Genomic DNA, 23684 nt, shown 5'->3' with positions numbered 1-23684 from the left:
ACATAAAGAAGGTTCCAAAACATCAAGTTTATTTCTTTATTTTTTTTAATGCGTTTATTTGATCAGTAAGCGATTTTATGTTTTGACAGGTTTGGTAAGCAGCAGCTCCTCAGTATCTCAGATGACGAGCGGCATAAGTTTAATGTCCTTCAACAACCGCGGCCCGGACGGCATGGGTGGACATCAGCGATCTTATTCAGTCTCCAGTGCAGACCAGTGGACCGACGCCACCGTTATCGCCAACTCAGGAATCGGCACAGGTAATCGCAGCACAATGGGCCCGTAACATTGAGATTAGGAAGGCATGCGCTCATAACAGGCTCCGCAAAACTGACTGTCTTTTTGTCTGTCAATTTCTGTCTTAGGTTATATTCCAAAATGTCACTTGGGTCTTCAGTACTGTGGCATGTCACATTTGTGCGGCCGTAGGAAAATAAATCAATGAAGCGTCTACCTATACTGCATTTACAACTTTGTGCATGAAACAACAAAATCCGCAAATGTTTTCTATTTCCTTGGGGGGCAAAATTTAATTGAGAAGCCCCGCTGTAGTAGTACATCGTTGGCGCACCATGTCAGGTCTTTTTTTGAAAGTGAACTGATCAAAACAACAAATAATTTCAATCAATTTTGACCACAAGGCAGGCTGTGTAAATTAAGTGGCAATAACACTGTACACTCTGCGCTAATTTTCCTCATTTAACAAATGGATTATCTCTCTCTTTCTCGTTCTCTCGCTCTCTCTCTTTCACACACGCACACACACACTACTATGCGGTGATGATCATCTTGACTGACATTGACAGTTATGTCTTAAAGATTGTGCCCCTGGCCCTCCACAACTATTGTTTAAAACTGTTAAATGATTTCAGCAGGGTGCTCTCACACTCAATTAAGCGCCTTCTCTTTAGCGCTTCTATTTTCAACGTGTTATTTCTGACCTATCAGCCTGACAACAGCGAGAGCTGGGAAACACATTTAAGTAATAGAATAGAATAGAATAGAATAGAATAGAATAGAATGTCCTTTTGTTGTTATATGGCAGGTATACAATTAATTTGGAAGTGCTGCTCTGGGTGGTGCATATTAAAAAAAAGGTTTGTAAGTTACAATCAATAGCAGATGCAAGCAATCAAATGTCACAATGTCTGACTAGGTTTGTAAAAATCCCCCCCCCCCTTATGTAGAGCAAAAACGAAAAATCCCATTTCTCAAAGTCAGGTTGGAAAAAAAAATCTACAGTGTTCCTTGTTTTTTGCGGTTAATGTGTACTGAAACCTCCCAATGAAAAGTGAAATCCACAAAGTAGACCCTTAATTATTAAACCTTAAACAGTCAGGGGACACGGGGGACACGGAAGGAGTTTCCCTTGGCATAACGGCCATCACATGTTGACCCAGAGCATATGTGTGTACGAACTCGGTCCTGCAAGTTTCTTTCCTCGGAACACCTGGTTGGAATAATCAATTCATCAGCAAGCTCAGTTTGTAGAGAATTATTATCACATGTATAGCACGAAACCACAGTGAAATTCTTACTCTGTTCACCTCAGCGAACAGAAGACGGCAGCCACGGTGAGCGCCATCATGCTAAACATGCCATTAGTTTTCATCGCTATGTGAAAAACTGCAAAGTATTGTTCCCCCCCCGTGAATGAAATATTGTATGCTTAGTGAAACCCTTCCTTTCCCATGGCCAGTTATCTCCTAACTGTAGTATGGACGTACAGTGGGGCAAATAAGTATTTAGTCAACCACTAATTGTGCAAGTCCTCCAACTTTGAAAGATTAGAGAGGCCTAAAATTGTCAACATGGGTAAACCTCAACCATGAGAGACAGAATGTGGAAAAAAAAAAAAACAGAAAGTCACATTGTTTGATTTTTAAAGAATGTATTTGCAAATTGTGGTGGAAAATAAGTATTTGGTCAATACCAAAAGTTCATCTCAAAACTTTGTTATGTACCCTTTGTTGGCAATAACGGAGGCCAAACGTTTTCTGTAACTATTCACAAGCTTTTCACACACTGTTGCTGGTATTTTGGCCCATTCCTCCATTGCAGATCTCCTCAAGAGCAGTGATGTTTTGGGGCTGTCGTTGGGCAACACAGACTTTCTACAGATTTTCTATAGGGTTGAGATCTGGAGACTGGCTAGGCCACTCCAGGACCTTGAAATGCTTCTTACGAAGCCACTCCTTTGTTGCCCTGGCTGTGCGTTTGGGATCATTGTCATGCTGAAAGACCCAGCCACGTCTCATCTTCAATGCCCTCGCTGATGGAAGGAGATTTTCACTCAAAATCTCTCGATACATGGCCCCATTCATTCTACCCTTTACACAGATCAACCGTCCCGGTCCCTTTGCAGAAAAACAGCCCCAAAGCATGATGTTTCCACCCGCATGCTTCACAGTGGGAATTGTGTTCTTGGGATGCAATTCCGTATTCTTTCTCCTCCAAACACGAGAACCTGCATTTCTACCAAAAAGTTCTATTTTGGTTTCATCTGACCATAACACATTCTCCCAGTCTTCTTCTGGATCATCCAAATGCTCTCTAGCGAACCGCAGACGGGCCTGGACGTGTACTGGCTTCAGCAGGGGGACACGTCTGGCAGTGCAGGATTTGAGTCCCTGGCGGCGCATTGTGTTACTGATAGTAGTCTTTGTTACTGTGGTCCCAGCTCTCTGTAGGTCACTCACTAGGTCCCCCCGTGTGGCTCTGGGATTTTTGCTCACAGTTCTTGTTATCATTTTGACGCCACGGGGTGAGATCTTGCATGGAGCCTCAGATCGAAGGAGATTATCAGTGGTCTTGTATGTCTTCCATTTTCTAATAATTGCTCCCACAGTTGATTTTTTTTACACCAAGCGTTTTACCTATTGCAGATTCACTCTTCCCAGACTGGTGCCGGTCTACAATTTTGTCTCTGGTGTCCTTCGACAGCTCTTTGGTCTTGGCCATAGTGGAGTTTGGAGTGTGACTGACTTGACTTGACTGACTGGTTGTGGACAGGTGTCTTTTTACCGATAACAGGTGCCATTAATACAGGTAACGAGTGAAGCATCATTAGAACTTGTTAGACCTCATTAGAAGAAGTTAGCCCTCTCTCACAGCCATGAATCTTGCTTGTTTGTTGGTGACTAAATACTTATTTTCCACCACAATTTGCAAATAAATTCTTTAAAAATCAAACAATGTGACTTTCTGGGTTTTTTTTCCACATTCTGTCTCTCACGGTTGAGGTTTACCTATGTTGACAATTTAAGGCCTCTCTAATCTTCCCAAGTTGAAGAACTTGCACAATTAGTGGTTGACTAAATACTTTTTTGCCCCACTGTATAACAGTCTCTTTAGGGGCACAAACTTTTTTTTTCTTTGTCAACACATAGCGGAGTGCTTTCTCACACTGCGCTCCCCTTTGCCACCAACCAATTCTGTATTCTGCCAACACCCCTCCCTTACCCATTTTTGCATGAAAGGTTATCTCTTTGTATCTGCCCACACCCCACCCCTCCCCACACGCACGGTGAGTTCCGCATGTTTGTCAGACATAAGCGGCCGCGCTAGTCTGCTTTTTGTCTAACGTTCTTATATTGTGCTAAATGTAGAAAAGTAGTGGTTTAGTTTTAAGCCTTCTTTCGAACAAGATTGTATATAAGGGCTGTTAGAATACCTCAGACGGTCCTTCCTTTTGGGGGGGGGGGGGTGTATATATATATATATATATATATATATATATATATATATATATATATATAATAGATATATATATATATATAATAGATATAATAGATATATATCCGCGACGCACTCAGGACACGATAAGAGAGACGTGAAGTAGCGAGGGATCACTGTACTCCTCCCACCGCGCATGGGCGCCTCATGCACGCTTGCGTGCAAGGTTCACTCGGAGACTGCTGCTAGAGGTTTTTAACAGACAATCAACAGCTTGGACAAGACTGGCAAGACAAACAGTAATCTACTTGGGTTGAAAGATGAAGCACAAAGTGGTGAGGAAAACTCTGTATTATGGAACTGGAGTGTGGAGAGCTATTTGCTTATGACAAAATGAAATGTTTGTATTTCTGCTGGGAATGGGATTTTACCCTCAATTCCTTGTTCAATTTTAGGGAAAATTTTCAATTTAGAATGTTTCTTAAATTCCAAAGGTCATGGAAATATACTGGAGCTATTTTCACCCTTTGTGGAACATGCACAGCAGACAAAGCCACAGCTGATCGTTTGTCGTGACGAGCAGCACGGTGAGTCGAAGCCACGCTGAGCCGCCGCTGTCTAAACTGTTGACTGGCTGAAGGGAAACAATCATAGAGAAAGTCAAAGAGGAAGTCTCCAGGCTGCGTGCGGGTGGGGGTGGGGTTGTTTGATGTGGATGGAGCGTAGCGCGCAGATGGGCGCGCCGTTAATCCACGCCGGTTAATTGCGCGCTCGGGGATGGCATCTTGTCAGCAGAGATAAGTTGTCACATTTTCCACTTGAGCTGAGACTAAACGATTGTAAAATAAGTTATGGCCGTCCTTGGGGCTGTCTGCCGTGTGGCGGCCAGTGTGCTCGTGTGCGTTTTTACATTTACACATACACACACGCGCTCTCCTACTGTGGCCATGTCAGTGTCACCGCTGCACGGTGATATTGATGGAAACTGAATGTTATTTTATTCCGCCGCTAGTCACAGCTGTCAGCAGCCGGGATCAAGATGGAGGGCGCAAAGAGATGCCGCTCCTCTTCTACTAATGCGTCCCACCTTCACTTTCCACTCAGCATTATAGACACTCAGTTTGGAGATTGTCTTGCCTTAATGATTTTATGATGATTTTGGTAGCGAGTAAAATATGTATTATTTTCACTCAATTTTTGATCTTGGTTACATTCCTTGTGAGGTCACATGATGAATCCAGGAATTTACCAAATTTGTTTGGCTCTCTATAAGGAAGGTTAATATACAAGTTGAGGTAAATTAATATTAGCATAACCTTGACCTGGAAGTTCCCCTTGTTGGTGTTTTTTTGAGTTTCTTTGTATTCACACTTTCTTTTTAAATGATGGTCAATGTTGACTTATGAGCAAACTTTGGATACACCGCAGCTTGAGTGACATGGGGGGATAAGCAATTCAGTTAAGCAATTAAGTCCTTGCATGCGGACAGAGTGCTATGTCTGTGACGGAGCAAAATGTTTAAATTTCGGAAATGTATTTAATTCAATGACCAATTTTGTCATTACATATGTTAATAATTGATTACTATTTTGGGGATCTTTATTCATATACTGTATATTGTCCAAATGCTCAGAACTGTAAATATTCTTCCTTGAAAGCAGCCTTACTGCCTTTGTGTTGCATAGAAATAAAATGCACACATCCTGGGAAACAATGGCCAACCTTTGCTTATTTTCTGAAGTTACGAACCTTACCTGTGGCCAAATCGTCATAATTTGTTTTTCAATAAAAGGATAGATTTTAAAACATGTTTTTTACTGTGACGCAAAAATAATAGACACAATAATCATTAATTGTGAACGTAATATTTATGCTTGAATAACGCCTCTTAACCCCAGTTTACTGTTATACCCTAATTTTAATGGAAGGTTTTTCGTTCTGAATGTTTGGAAAATTGCCCATTTTAACGAGTTGTGAAAATGTTGTATAAAAAGCTTCCGTGTCCTTCCAGATATGGGCCTAGGTGACTCCATGTCTTCTAGTCCCAGCATCTCTAGTACTACCAGTCCCAAGATAGAGCCACCCCCATCTCCACACGCCAACCGTAAAAAGCACCGGCGGAAGAAAAGCACCAGCAACTTCAAAGCAGACGGCCTCTCTGGTACTGCTGAAGGTAACGCCAGCTTCAACCATCATCCTCCACTGTTGTTTTGTCACTTTTTTTTTTTTTTGGTCATGAAATTTATGTTCGACACGAGTCCTGAAACATGCACACTCTTCCACTCAAGTACTTTGTGACTCAGTGTCACACACACATGCCTAACAGATGTGCGAGCAGCTGCAGCACATGTAATGTTGGCTTCTCCATCAAGCAGCTGACGGAGGAAATTATGGTCCGAGAGACAAATTTACTAGTTTGTCTTTTCTTTATTTTCACCTCATAATCATTTCTTGACTCCATCATGTTTCCTCCTCCTCCAGTTTGTCCTCTTTGTTCTCATTTCTTCAGCACACTCTTCTTTCCCCAACCCCCCGTGAGTCAGCCGGAGAGGCTTAAGTGAAATATTATAAATAATCTTTGGTATTGAAATCTTTTATCAGCGGTGTCACTTCCATTATTCAATAAGCGATTAGTTACAGTCTTCCCAATTTAGCCATTAAGCAGCGAGCGCACTCAGGCGGCTGCCGGCTCACTGCCGCTTGTCACGCCGGGCGGGCGGACAGGTGGCTGAAGTATCGTCTTGTCAGAGTGAAACCCGGCGTAATTCATGAGGGAGAAACGCCCTCGTGTCTCGCAGCTCCCCCGGATTAGACCCGCTGCACTTGGCTAGGCAAAACTGAAGTTAACAATTGATTTTGTTACCATAATAAAACCAGATGTGACAGTTGTTGTGAAAAGCATTGGAATACATCCCACTGACATTGTTTCAGTAGTCATTGCAACCTTCTGGCAACTCTGGAAATGGCCACATTCGTATACAGTAGTATCTAACAAAGAAGAGGGTGGTTTCTCACTTTCAAGTCGTACCCCTGGATTAACTGTAGATTTAAATTAGTTATTCGTCTATACGCTGTACTGAACAATACCAGAACAATATGCTAGTTCAAATTGACCCTAGAGCACCGCCCAATTTTATTAAAACAGGGAAAATTAGACGAGTTTGTCACAATTCAAGTAGTGTTTGCTTCTCGTTATTTAGACGGACACCAAAAACGTAACTGGTGCTTTACGGTTTATCTATGAAAGATATATTGAATAGCCAAGAGATTACAACAAATGGAAGCATAAATGATACATTTGTGTGTGTGTGTGCGTGCGTGGGTGGGTGGGGGGGGGGGGGGGGGGCATAATGAGTGTGTGTCAATTCTGGAGTGTGAAATGTGTCATATGAAGGACTCTCTGCACAGCAGTTGAAGTTAAGGAGAAATGTATGCTATATTTGCCAAAATTGCTAATGCAATGCCGTTATTCTGCTTTGGCAAAGTTGACTTATTCGATGAAAGAAAGATTCTGCTCATGGAGTCAGTCTGGGAGAAGCAGTGGGGGTATACCTTCTTTTCACACTACCCTTGTCTCTCTCATTGGAGTGTCCGACACAGGAGAGTTGAGTTAAATGGTAAATCGAGGTAACTTCTATAACACTTTCTACACCAAAGTACAATAGTGCAGACATCAAATTTTCCAGTAAGCACTTATGTGCAGTATGCAGTCTTATGGGAGTCGGCCAATGGAGCCAGGAGCAGGTTAATTGTTCAACCATCGAGAGTAAGTTGCTCATTTTTTTCAATATTTGAATTTCTAAGATGCTTTTGAGCTACTGAGACACATCGTGCGTGAGCTTGACAATCATACTGTACAACTGACCTTCACTCATTCTATGCGTTCAATGAACCCTTTCAGTTTGGAGTTTGTTGTCAAATGAGAGCTTACATATCCGTCCTGTCTGTCTTCGGTCCACTTTGTGACGGTGGAGAATCTCCCCGTTTGCTGGCTTGAGTCACATGACCTGTTGATCCCACCTTGCGTACGCTGACTGCACCACACCCTCAAAGGTGTGAAGGCATGCTGAGGATGTCAGGTGACATTATCCGAGCTGTGCTTTGTGTCCATGTGAGTGAGTGTCGTGAATGGCAGTGTGCACTATTTTCCAGGTTATTAAAGTAGTAAAAGGCTGCTGATATGGAGAGTAATGACCTGTGTCGCAAAGCAATACTGTGCGCGCTGACATTTAAGCTTTTAATTTGTGTTTCCCGAGGCCCCGTTTGTGTCCCTCACACCTCCCCTCTCATTGCACCTGGCGGCCTGCTGTCACATACACATACGCGCGCAGTATGCATGTCGGCCCCTCCCCCCTATATTTGGTTTGTTCTGTTTGTTCCGCTAAAGGTTGCCGGTGTCAGAGTTCACAAATTGCCTCGACGCCGCCTCTCTGCGTGAATGTCGCTCACACTAGCCGAGAGCGCTGGCGGTAATTACCAATACTGCGTGAGCGACCGGCCGTCTGGCGCAGCCCGGATACGGTCACATACGACGCGCCGTCTCAAGGAGGAGGATTTACTTGCAGCGAAAACAAAAGGACCACTTTAAACTAATTTTCATGTTGTGTTTAGTTGGACCTGTTGACCAGTTGCCAGAATGAATCCAATCAAATCTTAAATCAAAGATCATTTATTATTTTTGAAAAGGCCAGAACTACAACAACTTAACGAACACTATTCAAAACTGTTAAGTAGTTCTTGATCATAACATTAGAATGGTATTTGTGTTTCAGTGACTGAAGAGTATTTTTTTAAATTCATTCCTAAACTGTCACTAATTTCACCTTTAACTGGTTATTAGGAGAGTGACTGACTCTCATCAAGTGCTGATGTACTATGGCGTGTTGCCTTTCAAGACCTTGTAGATGAAGATAAGCCAGTACAGATAAATTTGTGAAAAGTGAAAACCAATCTTTAACTGGTAATGATCGAACAAGGTGAGGCGTTGAGAATTGACTCAACAAGCCGCCTCTTCAAAAATATTTAGATGGCAATCACGGTGGAAGAGTGGTTAGCATGTCCACCTCACAGTTCATGGAGCAGAGTTCAAATCCACCTGGCTCCGGGATTCCTGTGTGGAGTTTGCATGTTCTCCCCCAGCCCGCGTGGGTTCTCTCCGGGCACGGCAGGTGTATTGGACATACTGGCAACCAGTTCAGGGTGTCACCAAAGCCATCTGCCTGGCACCAGCAAGCCTGCGACCCTTGTGAGGATAATAAAATACAAAATGAATGGATGGATAGATGGCAATTGCATTTTTTTGTTGTTTTTCCCCAAAATCCATCTTAGCATCCATGGGGGATAAGGGAGAGAGCTTTGTCTCAACCCCTTTGTTGGCTAAACCATTAAATATGTAGAATTTTAACGACGTCGCCCACATCTGGGAGATGATTGGCCAAACCTTTACCAATCGACCTTTACCTTTATCAATGGCCTCCGTGCCTTTTGGGAGATGCCTCTCAGAACGGTACTTCAAAAAAGGTCAAATGCTTTTTTTTGATCAGAAACACTTATTTGTGCTGATGAAGCGATAACATTTGAAGTTATTTTTTAAAAAAATGACATCATTATTTTAAAGATGGTTTTTTTTCAAAGTCTAGTGTACCTTACAAAGGAAATAGATGGTGTTCAATGAGAGGATAACGCTGTAATTTTAGTACCGTGACAGTGTGAAACTTTTGCTTATCGTTCAGAATCTTAGTTTAGGCCCCTCATGAGAGTCGTCTTAGCCAGCTGTCTTCGGGCAGTCGACAGGGTACATCCTTGAACGGGTTGCAGCACAAAGTCACACAACCATTCACACTCGCACACAAAAGGCCGGAGCTGGAGGCGAACTCACGACCTCTGCACTGTGAGGCGGACATGCCAACCAGTCTTCCATCGTGCTGCCATCTGTTAGAACAATTGACTTAAGTGAGGTCGCTAGTCATCCCATCAAACCAGTCATGGGGCAAATAAGGCATTGTCCGCATTAATAGTGAAGTCCGCAGAGTTTATTATTATACCCAGGACAACATTAGAATTACTACTAACTACTCTTTTTCCTACATCCTCTCATGATAGCTCAAGCGTTTGTAATGATTGACTTTGAGCTACTACAGCTGGAATGAATGATTTCGATCAAGAGTCTTTATTTCGAGCATGCTACTCTCTGCAACAATAAAGCCTGGGAAATTTGGGCAGCTGACCAATGCAAACCTTTTCAGGGAACATAACCAACACAGCCCTTTGTGGCATGGCTCAGCAGTAGTGTATTTTGGAGCAAAACACTGAACTCCAATTGGCTCCCTGTGGACCCTGCAGCGCCCTGCATGGCAGCGGCCTCCATTGATGTATGAATGTGTGTATGTGAATAAGGCTCTTAATAAACTGATATGAGAATCTGTAAAGAGCTTATAGAAGGCGCGATACAAGTCCACTCCATTTACCATCGCAGATTCTGTCATCCCTTGTCCTGAATGCTTTGAGTATAAATCATACATGGGAAAGCCGTCAGGGGTATATTGTTCTGTGCTCTGTATTTGGTTGACATCCAGAGCTCAGGGATGGCTGATGTTACCAGGGTCAGCCCAGGTTGATTGATGCACTTCCTTCCAAAACTTGGACTTGACATCACAAGATGAATACGAGACAGGATTTCTTGCACGTTATTTCCATTTTACACATTTTACGCCATTTTACAGGGATGTTCCAATCACATTTTTTCTTTAAACTTGGGTCAGTCACCTGATTTTGAGAAAATTACAAGTCCTTTTATAATTGGCTAGTAAAGCAGTAGTTTAAAACAAGTAGCCTAAAACATCTAAATGCTTTCTCCAGCTACGCAGTATTGCATAGAGTACATGTAAAAGTGTGGATCGTTTTGCAGTATCTTACTAATTCAAATGAAATGTAATAATAGTATAAAATGAAATTTTCCCGATCTATTTCACATGATTCCAATCAGCTGAAAATGAGGTGATGGGACCCAATTTCCAATCACGTGATCGGGATCTGGACATTCCTATTTTAAACATATCTTAACAATAAAATGACTACATTTTTCAGTGACGCAAAAAAAGTGTTTGGCTACAGATTTTGGAACTTATGTAATGAAAATAGATTTGGGTACCGTCTGCAGCCGATGTTGGCACAGCTTAGTCTTTTATTTTTCTATCTCCTCTCAGTACAATTGATTTGTTTTGCACCCATATAAAGTATAATAAAACACATTGCTGAATCACGGTTGAATATTCTTACTCACATGAAAAATATGCTGTTTCAAACAAAATGTGCTGCTAGCCTACTTTGTAGTGTACTAACTGATCAGTATGTAAACTACCCCAAATAATAAAAGTTGTGATTTTTGATAATCATTTTTTGATGTCAAAACTGTAGATCTTTTCAGTCTCAAAATAATATAGTTGGCCTCTGTTAGAAGTGTCGTCCTATTATCTAGTTGCTCATGAATATATATATTGTTTACATGTTTGACTGAGGGTTATCAATATTTTGCTCATTTCTCTCCCCACAACAGAGCAAGAGGAGAACTTTGAGTTCATTATTGTATCACTAACGGGTCAGACGTGGCATTTTGAAGCCACTTCTTACGAGGAAAGGGACGCCTGGGTACAGGTCATCGAGGGTCAGATCCTGGCCAGTCTTCAGTCCTGTGAGAGCAGCAAAAACAAGGTTCTTGTCCCGTTATGCAGTGTCAGTCGCATGCTGGGGTATTTTGTGACCAATTGAGCAATTTGTCTTGACATTTGTGTTTTTCTTCCAGTCTCGTTTGACCAGCCAGACGGAGGCCATGGCACTGCAGTCTATCAGAAGTATTCGTGGAAATAACCGCTGTGCCGACTGTGACACTCAGAGTGAGTGGAGAGCTGTTTCTGTGAATATAGAGGCCATGTTTCACGCCATTATACAATTCTAAGTGTGTTTTTTTTTTTTTAAATGGATTTTACAGTACCCATTCAAGTCGAACTTAAGCAGTATTTGCCTTCAGTGTAGGAAGGACCACATTGTGCCACAACATGTTGGGCATTAGCGAGCACAACAGAATGTACATGCAGTATAATTAAGAGAAGCCCAGACGGACACTCAATAAACACTGACAGTGTACCTCTTGAGTTATACACTGCGAGTTTGGTTGAATTTGTTTAAATAACCTCACATTTAATTCTGTTGTTGCATTGATGCGACTCTGTATGTTAAGAAGTAGCAGTTTTTTGAAGGGCCATGGTAGCATTGAGGTTAATTTTCTTTTACAGCATTTTGCATTAGAGTTTATGTTAGTATTAGGCATTAGCACACTAGCCTCTTATTGATTGGCCTGCACCAGCAAGAACACCAGAGTATATACGTGCACGCACATGCACATATTTTCTAAATAAAGGCAAGCGTATGTTCACGTTCACCACAATTCAGTTTTTGTTTTTTTTGTTTTTTACATTATATAAAGTGGACACCCCGGTTACGGCTTCCCTGGCTTACTTTTTATTCATGTTACGAAGTGGAATGCTAAGTTTTTTCATCTCTTTTTTTTATGGCATTTTTCCCACTTTACGGCATCAACAAAAATGACATAATGCAAACTTGGCAATCAGTGTTTGCGCGTCTGACTCTGCGAGTCGCACCGCGCTCATACATCACCACAAGCGTCACTGCATACGTCACTAAAGTGCTGGTCTGATATTGGTCGGCGTCACTAAGATGCCGACATGCTAAAGACTTGATCTCGTGTGAGTGCTTACAATATCATATTTATTGTGCATTTTAGTGCTTAATTCAAACTTTAAGTGGTTAGCCATGGGTCCCAAGATTGTTAGTGATGTTAAAGGGGGAAGTAAGAAGATGATTAGTATGGAAACAAAGCTGGAAATAATCAAGAACTACGAAGAAGGCTAGGCTACCCACGCTAGGGATAATGGCAATAAGTAGCTCAAATCAACGTCAGTCAAAGGAAAATAAATTGTCATTTTTCTTTTATATATTTTATATATTATGCAATTGTATACCTGTATCTTATATGTAGGTAGCACCGACTATACTATTTTGGTACTCATTTTACTCATACCTAGTTTGTGTATACAATTTTGATGTTTTGACCTGGGGTTTTATACGCATTAGCTAATTACCATAGGTTCCTATTGCCCGCCATACGACGATTTCGCCTTGCGATCCCAACCCCGGAACGGATTCATTTCGTATGGCGGGGGTCCACTGTACTTGTAAATTTGTGTTTTTTTTGGTGTGTGTCTGTGTGTGTGTTCACATGTTAATATGTAAAATTGTTTGAATACGTTTAAATGGAGAACTAAAAAAAATGTTTTCACATTTTACATCTATATCGTATATAGTTTGACCGATTGAAACATGATAAACGTGGGTTCACTGTACTGAATGTTTCAAGCTGTTTGCATTAGTGCCACTAATATTGTCACTTTGACTCATGCAGACCCGGACTGGGCCAGCCTCAACCTCGGTGCCCTGATATGTATTGAGTGCTCGGGCATCCACAGGAACCTGGGCACCCACCTCTCCCGGGTACGCTCGCTAGACCTTGATGAGTGGCCGCTGGAACTCATCAAGGTCATGTCAGCAATTGGGAATGAGTTTGCCAACAGCGTGTGGGAGGCCAACTCACAGGGTCACTTGAAGCCAGGACCAGATGCCAGCAGGTAGGCAAACCTATCGCAGTTTCGTTGATTATTGGTGGTGGGTTATGATTTAGGTGTGTCCCAAAGGTTTGGCACCGAGCCAGCTGCAATCGGTTGACTTATCTTCCCCTTCCACACACACATGCATGTTAAAACAATCAACAAACAAGTCGATATTATTTTTTATGTCGCTATCTCAAGGCACTTTATGTTGTGCAAGTCAGGAATCACACCCTTACAGTGAAGAAATTCTGGTCAAGTCCACAAGAGCAAACACTCGTCAGTGGAGAAAATCTCTTCCAAAGGAAGAACACTCCACCAGAAGCCGGTCTGGGTGATTCCAACGTTTGTTGGAGGGACATGATAGAGAGACTCTGTAGAAGGAGAGAAGGGATGAAAAGCAGGATGCAGAGGTTGACAGATGAGAAAACAATGGGCAAAACTACAGCCCGTATCAATACCAGTTAATAGTCACATGATGAGGGTTAGTTGTCTGCTCTCAACAACACTACCAATGACAAGAAGGTAAATGTTAACGTTCAATGGCGCAGAGCACCAACCGGAGAGGAGGGAAAGACAAAGAAAAGTACAGTAGTAAACATACAAGTATTGACATTGATGATGAGTTAACAACTGTATCCGGTTTTGTAAGCAATTGGATAAGGTAAGGATATCTAGAAAATGTAATGAAGGAAGCTTTCCACTGCAGTCAAGGCCTATTGCAGCATAACTTAAAGGGGCACTCCAGCAGGAATGGAGTATTTTTCACTAACAAGCTCACTTTATGTATTTGGGAATACGATATTAGCTTGCATTTTCATTTTCCTATTGATGATTCCATCTAATAATCAAGTCACCCCCACCCCACACAGCCTCCCCCATCAAGATAATATATATATATATATATATATATATATATATATATATATATATATATATATATATATATACAGTATATATTTTTTTTTTTTCCCGATGGCTGAACCTGAATGAACATAAATGCCATTTGCTCCACTACGACTCAAATGAGTGATGGCCTTCTGCATGTATCTCCTCCTTAAGGAGGCAATTTAATCTTGCTAACTTGGCTACTATTCCTACTTGGCTTTGTCAGCACTTGAACATTTCTGAGGGCAACTGCGGCAGTCACCGGTTAGCTAGATAACTGTGCTAGCTAGCTAGTTAGTTGCAGCAAGTATGGTGCAGGCCAAAGAGCTGCCAGCAAATGTCTGAAAACCACAACTATCACCACCCAAATTCTCAGTGATATTCCTCCTCTTGTCCATCCACTTCAAAATGTAAAAATATAAAAACCATCATCATGATATTTTTGGTTATGTCGCCTCATAAGTTCTTCCTCATCACAGCTCAATAAGTCAATAAAATCTCAATTGTTATTCCCGATCCGTCTTTATATTTATCACAGGCTGAAGAGGATAAGAATAGGAATGTGCATATGAATTTTGGTGGCAGGTTTTACACCATTTTAGATGACACAAAAAAGTAGGCACAAACAAAAACACCTTGACTTCAGAGTTTTTACTGAGCGAGAAATTGCGCGCAACCATCATTTTTACTTACAGACTTAGCACTTAAGTTCCAGGACGTGGCCAAGTCATGCCTCATTATGTCTGACGTCTGAGACGTACACAGTCCAGAATATGTCACTGAGATGTTGGCATGTTCAGAGAAGGTATAAGAAGGAGTATAATTGTGCACAAGAGTGTAACACACATGGCTGCAGTAAAAATGCAAATGAACATAAATCAGTTAGCCATCGACTCTGCGCATATACACATGCACGCACGCACGCACGCACACACACTGAGCGTATTGGCGTGCCATTAACCCTAGTCCATCAGCGCTAATGCTTTTATTGTCGCTCATGTTCCTATTTATTTATTAATCTGATGTATGTTTCCCCCCGAAGAGATTAGAGCAAGTCAATATTATCTCAATTTAGCTGTGACGCTTCACTGCAGCTGCATCACTCTCCAACCTGTCAATAGTATTTATCAGGCCATTCCTTAAGTGCCTTGATTTTCACCCCCGCCCTGGTCATGACTTCTGTCTCTACTCTCCTGAACGTCATGCTTATTTCACAGCTGTGTGCTACTAAAACCTTGGATGGACTCTATGCTAGAAACACCACCACCATTTACCAATATGTGGAACCACCCACTGTTCTGGAGCAGTCAGACCAATTCCTTGATTTGTTGACGTTTGAGATAGGAGATAGGAGGCATCGGAAAAGACAAATAGGTGACTAGCTCAACATTTAAGCTTTGATTTTTTTTTTTCATTTGAGCATAAGTATTGTAACAATGCTAAATGGTAGGTGTTTTGTGACCCTGATGTGCCCATTACATCCATTATTGAAACATTAGATATTACTAAAGACATTTTGTATTAACACTGATCAAATCATTTTGTTGTTGTTTTCTAACATTCAATCCTTTCAAATTTCTTGTTGGAGGAGTGAGAGTGGAAGTAAAAACAACGGCCCGCGACTTGTCCCCTGACACCCTGTTTTATTGTTTTGTTTTTTTTTTTTTCCATTTTTCCTTGCTCATCCTCCATAAGGTTCATCAAGGAAATTGAGATTTATACCAGCTTTATGGAGTCTTAAGCCCTGTTACCACCAACTGTTTCCCCTCTCTTCGACAAAAGCCTGGTTTCTATCAAGAAATCTACCGTGCTGTACTCCACTGCTTGGTGTTTCCAAAAATACATAGCCCCGTGCAAAAACATAGCATAAACTTTGGAGGCCATTGGACGGTCCAAGACAGTCGCACAAACAGCCGAGGGAAATGATCCACCATTAATGACAAAGAAAGGAAAAAGAATGAAAAGGTTATTGCTTCCACAACCCTCTTTTGATGGACTTGAAGTAAATATCGATACCTGGATGATGCAATTTAACAAAAAAGCCAGAAACCAAGCACCAGATACAATAATCCTTCCACGCTGTCTGGTTTTTTTTTGTTTGTTTGTTTTGGGGTTCTTTTTGTTATGTACGGTTGCTGTTTGCATAACGCCATTCGCGAGGTGAGGAGGGGCCCCCGGGTAGTGGCGGCGGTGGTGGAGACTCACTGTTGTTTGGTGTAGAGCCAAGTAGTGTAGCGTAGGCTGTAGTAGCGCCTATGAAGTGACTTGGCCATTGAAAACATGGCTCATGGTCAAACATCAGTCATAGGCTCCACATTCAGTAGAAATCCCAGATGAGGGAGCCAAGCTTTTTTGCAGACAGTTGAAAGTGTTACAGGGGAAGCAGAGGGGGCTAGTTGGGGGAGACAGATAGATGGAACACTCACCCCACCCCCACACATGGTCTCTCAAGTGAGTAATAGAGGCTGAAATTTCATTTTGCAAGTGGCTGATTTAATGATCCAAAGGGTAATTAATGGCCTGATTATCTTAATGTTAAATATGGCCAGCAGCAATTACACTGACCTCCTGTCTGTCAAGGTCTGCCCCCCCGCCCCCCAACGACGCTCACACCTCCCAACCACATCCCGTTGGAAGGTTTGTGGCTGGGTGGAAAGAGAACTGGTGTCCTCAGCAAGATAAAGCAGGGTGGTCGTGTAAAAGGAAAAGAAAGTACTGTATGCGTCAAGGATTTAAGGGGATGGCGAACAGAAGCAAAGGGGGAAATGAAGATGGAAAGCATCTAATGACAGAGGAAGAGAGAAAGCAAATGATGCACAAAAGGATGGCAAAGGGACTGGGACGATAGGAGCCCAAGGGAAAATGAAGAAGGGTTAGCGAAGGAGGTGCATTAGCACGGCTGCCTGTATTAAACACCTCCTCCTCCCATTGCTGACTGCCTGGTATGGCCAGAGGGAGAAATTATGTTCATGGAGATCACGCCCCTGTCCAATGAGATATGTGACAGGCCAGTCTCCAGCTGTTGTCATCATCTCTTTATCAACCTCTGGTTTGTGCCCACCGTTCTCATCTCGCTGAAAGCCCACCCACAACTTTGTCCAGGCCAGGTCACATTAGCATCTGGGAGGCCAGTGCTAGACTTTTTAGCATTTGAGGAAGAGAAGTCATACTTGTTGACATAGTTGATAAGTGAACAGCGTGGAAGGGTTCTGCTACAAGTATATTTCCTCTCTGGTCCAAAGCCCAAAAAGACTGAGCCGTCGTCTAAACGTTCCCATTAACCCCTGGCCGCCTGCAGTCAAGTGTCCTCACCTCAGCTGGCACGCTTGCTGGTATCGGCACCGCAGCTGATGCCACAGCTGAGGGGACTGCTAAGTTTGGGCTCTGTGCCCATGTTGGAACAGCCACAGGGGTCGACTGCATAGGCCACACTGCTGCGCCACCCTTGCTCGTGTTTTACCCAGCTCATTGTTTTAATTATCTGTGGAGTGACGCGCCAACACCAGCACGGCCAGCACCCTGGGCCTATTCAAGCTCTATTTGACGCAGCATGTTAAATAGGTTTTGTCGGACAGCAAGTGACAGCGCCGCTAAGCTGGCTTCCAGACTACAAAGGTGATGTGCGGCCGTGTCCCTTTCTTCCAAATAATGACCGTTGGCGTTTTTTTCCCAGAGGCTGGCTTTGGCCTGGTTCTGCTCATGTTTGCCGTGGATGTTTTGTGCATTCAAAGCCTTTTGACTCACTCTATTTGAGACACTTTATTTGGTGGGGACCACAAAAAAAAAAAAAAAAAAGGCTATTGTGGTTGGCAGGTGAGTGTGTAAGGTAAACTTGGTCTCTCCAGACAGGCGGACGGTGGGTTAAAGAATGACCACCAACAACATTGCATCACTTAAGAACGCCCCACATGACGGATGCTGAGCCAAAATTAATTTAGCATGTGAGGTTGACAAATACAAGCTCAGAGTAATCTTCTGCGACCCCCAACCCGTGGAAAGGCCAACCAAGCACCAACAGACTTCAAATGAGACCTGCTGCTTTTAATCTGAGGTGGGGTGTCAGGTGCACCGGCCGCCGTAGCATGGTGTTGGGATTGGGCTCAGGGGACTTGATGGGGCAGCCTGGAAAAGGGGGAAGGCATGTGGGCCCCACATCACAAGATAATTGCCCCCCAGGGTCAGAGCAGTGTCGTGGGGGGAGGGGGGGGATGCTGCTGCCACTGACCCGGTGCTGTGATCTTACCACACATTGGACTTTTACGTATTTAGTCGCACATATTGGAAGAGAATGGTGATGAAGATGTAGCACCCTCAATAAGACTCGACATTTTTGTACCTAGATTTACTAGAGCGCGTTATATAAGTCACAAACTGAACACACACTCTGCTGGAACACATTAAACTTGTGTTTTGCTTAGCCCCCTTTTGGCCAAAGATGACCAAGCCCACCCCGGCTGCCCTAATCCCTCCGCCATTATGTGCGGCCCCTGCTGATGTGCAGCATCCTCTCCGCCTCTCAGCCTGCATTTTAAGCAGCGCGTGCTGGCAGAAAGAAGCCTCCTGACAGGCGGGCCAGTGCAAATAATTGGGCCTACATTCTAATTCATCCTTGATTAAATGAGTCCTAATAGACATTATTTTTTACATGACTGCCTCGCTGGCGCCCGCAGCCGCGTCCTCCGACTTGCCTAATGAGCCTTCCAATTTACTATTGACATTAAACCGGCTGACACGAGCCAATCAAATTCCCTTCATAGTTGGTCATCAGCGAGAGGTTCTGCTAATGTGGGTTAAAAGCACATTTTTTATGCCCGAGTCATCACAGCATCATAATGAGTAAGTAAATAACAGTCGCTTCATGCATGACTTTGGCATGCTCCTTGAGCAGATCAGAATAAATATATATAGTATAATGTGTACGCCGCCGGTGAGCATCCTCCCATCCTGTGGCTGATTGGCCCACTCGGCGAGTAGCTCGTACCACTTCGGTGGGGGGGGGTGAGTATGGGGTCCTTCTTGGGTTTGTGGATAATAGGTTTGGATTGAATGGGTTCATGCACTGCTGATAAACATTTGGGACACTTTTATATCATCGTTTTACTTATTTATGCAGACTTTATTGTCACCAAAGCAGCATCCCCCCGTTGGTTTGTTAGCAAGCGTTGAGCAATTATCAAACTTAACCGACGTTTATCATGGGATTCATGACTGTACAGCATTTATGTCCTACATCCTTTTGGCGTGATCAAAAGAGGTTTTAGGTTGATTTCTATATCTCCGTATTTAATTGCCCGAAAAGATTCAACAAACATGTTCCATGGCTTTTGCCCATTTCTACTTTTTCTTCAATTGTCTCCCTCATTTGCATAGGTTAACTCGTTCGCTGCAGTCTAGTTGAGTCGCACGGATGGCTCCCCCCCCTCCCCACTTCATCTCCTTTAATTATCCGTGCCTATCGGAGGGCAGCTAACGACCGTCCGGCAAAGGCTAATTGATTTCAGCCTCTTCTCCTTGTTCTTTGTCTTGACTTTTTTTCAGCCTGCAGAATTGATGTGCAGTAGTTTGCAATAGAAAATTCCGCAGCTCACCTTGTGACAAAAAGTGTGATGTGGTGATTCATCTTGACTGCACATTAGCTCGGCAGTTAGCTGATGCTCTTACCCATCTATTAATCTATTAATTAGAGGGCTAATTAGGCCAGAAGAAGAGCCACTGACACCGTGTCACTCTTAACCCTGTTTCCAACCGCTCATTACCTCTGACACACACACACAGACACACACACACATTCTCAGACTGTAATTAATGATTGCTTTGAAGAGAAGCCTATTAGATCTACAGTCGTAGTAGCTTTTTTTCCGGTACCTTTTATGTCGTATCAGTGTATGTAATGGTTTTACTTTTAAACGTGGCAAGATGAGGCCACACTGGCCTATTATGTGGTACGCAAAACACATACAGCGGGTGTGAGATTTTATAGTTATACTTGAGACCCAATTTAGAGTTGCATGTCTGTAATGTAGTACAATATTGTGCCCCAATCTGCCTGGCAGCACAGAGCTCTACTGTAAGAAATGCAAAGAAAATTAAAAGCAGGAAGAAGTGGCAGGTCCACAGCTAAGCTGAAATAGTGGTTAGTGTTTATTCAGTGAAGAGAGAATATGTATTTGGGTATTCTTGTTGCTCATTGTGTGTTCAAGTATTTGGAAATTCTAATTCCAATAACATCGATGCTAATCCCCCCCCCCTTTTTTTTTTACTTATACTCATTATTATTTTAGTCAGGATAACGGAGATCTTCCTTTAACCTGTTAAAAAAAAATTGTTTTTTTTTTCAGAACTTGGAAGTTTTTCCCAATTCAAAGCTCTACACAGTAAAACTTATCAGAGCTTTTACAATTGTTTGTATTTGTTACAATAGAGCTGATAGATATGGCCAAAAACCATCACATTTTGTTTGGGTCTGTTGCTATATATTACACCTTATAATGCACCACACATTTATAATGAGAGTTAGGTCTAGACTGCAGACAGGCCAGTGTAGTAAAAACACGTTTTTACTACAAAGCCATGCTGTTGTAACTCGAGCAAAATGTGATTTGGCATTATTTGCCGGTGGCAACATTTACAGTATTTCTCCAAAACCTTTAAGTAACCATACATTCACAGATTCTGGATTTTGAACTTTGCGTCCGTAACAGTCCGGGTGCCCCTTTGGCCTAGAGACCATGATGTCCACAATTTCTAAAAACAGGACTCTTCAGACCACAGCAAACCTTTCTACTTTGCATCAGTCCATTTAGATTAGCTCAGGCCCAGAAAAGTCGGCAAAGTTTCTGGGTATTGATAAAATTGGCATTGACAAAGCAAAAGCCATTTTGCTTCGCATATGAGAGTTACACTTATGGATGTAGCACCAAACTGATTGACTGACCATGGGTTTTATCGTAAATGATGAGCTCCATAATTTCAAGGAAGATACGGAAGAACTCTGTCCTTTGACTGTTTAACTATTTTCTTACACACAAGTTCAGAAAGAGTTGAACCTCACCCAAAGTTTCCTTATGAATGACTGAACAACTCCAGGAAGGTTCTTTTACCCAGGGAACTTAACCTGTTACCAATTAGCCTTTTCCAAACAGGTGTTTGAAGAGCATTCCTCAAGTTTCTCTTTTTTTCTCTTTTTTTTTTTCTTTTTTTTTTTTGGAACATGTTGCAGGCATGAAATTACAAATGAGCTAATACGTACAGTATTAGAATCACATTAGTGTGTAATAATCAAAATATAGAATGAAAAGAATCATTTAAAAATGCTCCTAAACCCTTAAAATTAATCATATTAATTGTAGCAGTATACAATATGAATGCAGTTCATTTGTTTGCCTTGAGATGGTGCTGGTGTGTTGGTGATGACTGCAGAAAAAACTTTTTTTTTGGACATTTCCAGTGATTCGGGAATCATTTACAAGCCCACGGGAGCAATAATATTTATTTTTTTGATTATTTTAAGCACATAAGTTTACTTAAGTTTAGTTTGAGGTCATGCGAAGTGCTATGTGATGTCATTGCTAACTTGCTAATGACATGCTGACAACGTCACGACACAACAGCCCAAAGTGGTATGTTGCATAGGTGTTTTTATGTGACTATGTACAATGTTAGCCGTAGCTAATGTCAATTTTATGCTTGTTAGTTCTATGGTGTAAATTGTTATTTGGAATTGTGGATGAAACTAATAAAGATGACAAGCGAAAGACCACAGTAAACATCAATGCAAAAAAACGTGTTTCATTTGTGAGCAAGCCGACATTAATAAATGATAAAAAAGGCATCACAAATTATAACAAATACAGTAGACGTCACGGGTTGCCTTAACGTAATACATTATAGTCATGGCACGAGCACTGGTGTCTTATGTCTCATATGTCAACAATGTTGCCTTTAGTATCTTGAATTTTCTCTCATTACTAGAGACAATATTTTTCCACCGAGGCGTTACGTAAGCTGAATTTTTCATTACAAGAGGCGTTTGTAAGTAGAGGGACCATTGTAATTTGTTCTGCCATTCAGTATTAACATTAAATGCACAAATAACTAATCAATATTCGAAGAAAATTATAACATAATTACTAATTGATGAATCGTAGGGCAAAAGAATGCCACAATTGTAAATATTCATTTCTGGACTTCCAACAAAAATCTGTTAAAATTGTGTTAAACTAATTTGGTGTGTAATTATGCTAATTAGCTGGGTGTGATTTTCACTGTGCGTTTGAGGGTCATGGATAGATGACCTCATGACTTGTGTTGAGGGAGCAGCCAAATGGCCTCTGGCCCCATTGCGTGCGTGCGTGCGTGTGTGCGCGCGCACGCTTGCGTGTGTGCGTGCGTGTGTGTGTGGGTGTGGGTGTGTGTGTGTGTGTGTGTGTGCGTGTGCATGCATGTGTGTGTGTGCATGTGCGTGCTTGTGCGTGCGCATGTAAACAAACTCAGACAAAGGATGCATTCAGAAGGAACATTTATACACATACACACACAAAACGTGCAAGTATAAACAGTAAATCTGAAAATTTCAGTGAGCCTATTGTGGCTTCTCAAAACACTGGATTGGAATGGCATGTCCTTAGCAGAGGAGATGTGACCACATGCACTAACTCAACAGGTGGACAAATCTATCAAAATATATATATATATATATATATATATATATATATATATATATATATATATATATATACATTGAAGTAAAAAAAATAAAAATCCTGTGACAAAACACTCCATTGAGATTCAATAGACAGTCAAGTCTCGCTAGAGGTACAGTAAATGCATAAAATGGGATGTTATATCCTCTGGGTGCTGTTTTTTTTTTCTTTATATCATTAATTCAAATTATACACACACTTTACCCCTCTGGGCCTTTGTGTGTGTTTGTGTGCGTGCTCGTGTTTGCCTTTTCACCCGTACTCATGTTTAATTATCTACCCAGCATGCCTGAGTGCAGGAAAACAGCGCTCTGCCTAATGGGATGTGAAAAGAGACACACATTAGCACACAGAAATATGAGGCTCCACATTCACAAGATACACACAGACATATAAACACACACACACACACACACACTGTGGTTAATTAGTGCAATTAGCCTCTCCACTGTCGAGAGCTGTGTGTTTTCAAGACCCGTTAGTTAGTAATGATGGAGTCACTTTGTACACACACACACACACACACACACACACACACACACACACACACACACACACACAGACTTAGAGTCTTATCAACCAAGGTGGTGGGGGAAGGCAGGCGTGCATTTCCTAAGTCCGGTGGCCTTGATTTTCCTTCTCGGGGACAGAAGGTCGGCATCCCGCTGCGCTTGCACGCACGCACGCACGCTCACACACTGAGTGACACCGCCAGGCTTTGTCCGGGGGTCACGGCCCG

The 23684-nt window shown here is 42.2% G+C and overlaps 1 protein-coding gene across 3 annotated transcripts in view; it reads left to right on the top strand.

Moving 5' to 3' along the window:
* The window catches only part of agap1 (ArfGAP with GTPase domain, ankyrin repeat and PH domain 1), a 91658-nt gene that overhangs the window by 59719 nt on the left and 8255 nt on the right, over nucleotides 1-23684 (top strand). For all 3 annotated transcript variants that reach the window (XM_088407373.1, XM_088407370.1, XM_088407371.1), the window contains 5 exons: nucleotides 90-260; nucleotides 5687-5848; nucleotides 11231-11385; nucleotides 11477-11567; nucleotides 13154-13376. In XM_088407373.1, coding sequence (XP_088263499.1) covers nucleotides 90-260; nucleotides 5687-5848; nucleotides 11231-11385; nucleotides 11477-11567; nucleotides 13154-13376 — 802 coding nt within the window. The remainder of the gene's footprint in view (nucleotides 1-89; nucleotides 261-5686; nucleotides 5849-11230; nucleotides 11386-11476; nucleotides 11568-13153; nucleotides 13377-23684) is intronic.

This window comes from Hippichthys cyanospilos, chromosome 2, assembly GCF_059441005.1.
Source record: "Hippichthys cyanospilos isolate Australia breed blue-spotted pipefish chromosome 2, RoL_Hcya_1.0, whole genome shotgun sequence".
In the NCBI taxonomy this organism is placed as follows: Eukaryota; Metazoa; Chordata; class Actinopteri; order Syngnathiformes; family Syngnathidae; genus Hippichthys; species Hippichthys cyanospilos.
The sequence above is the reverse complement of the archived record's forward strand: the minus strand, read 5'-3'. Positions and strand labels throughout refer to the sequence as shown.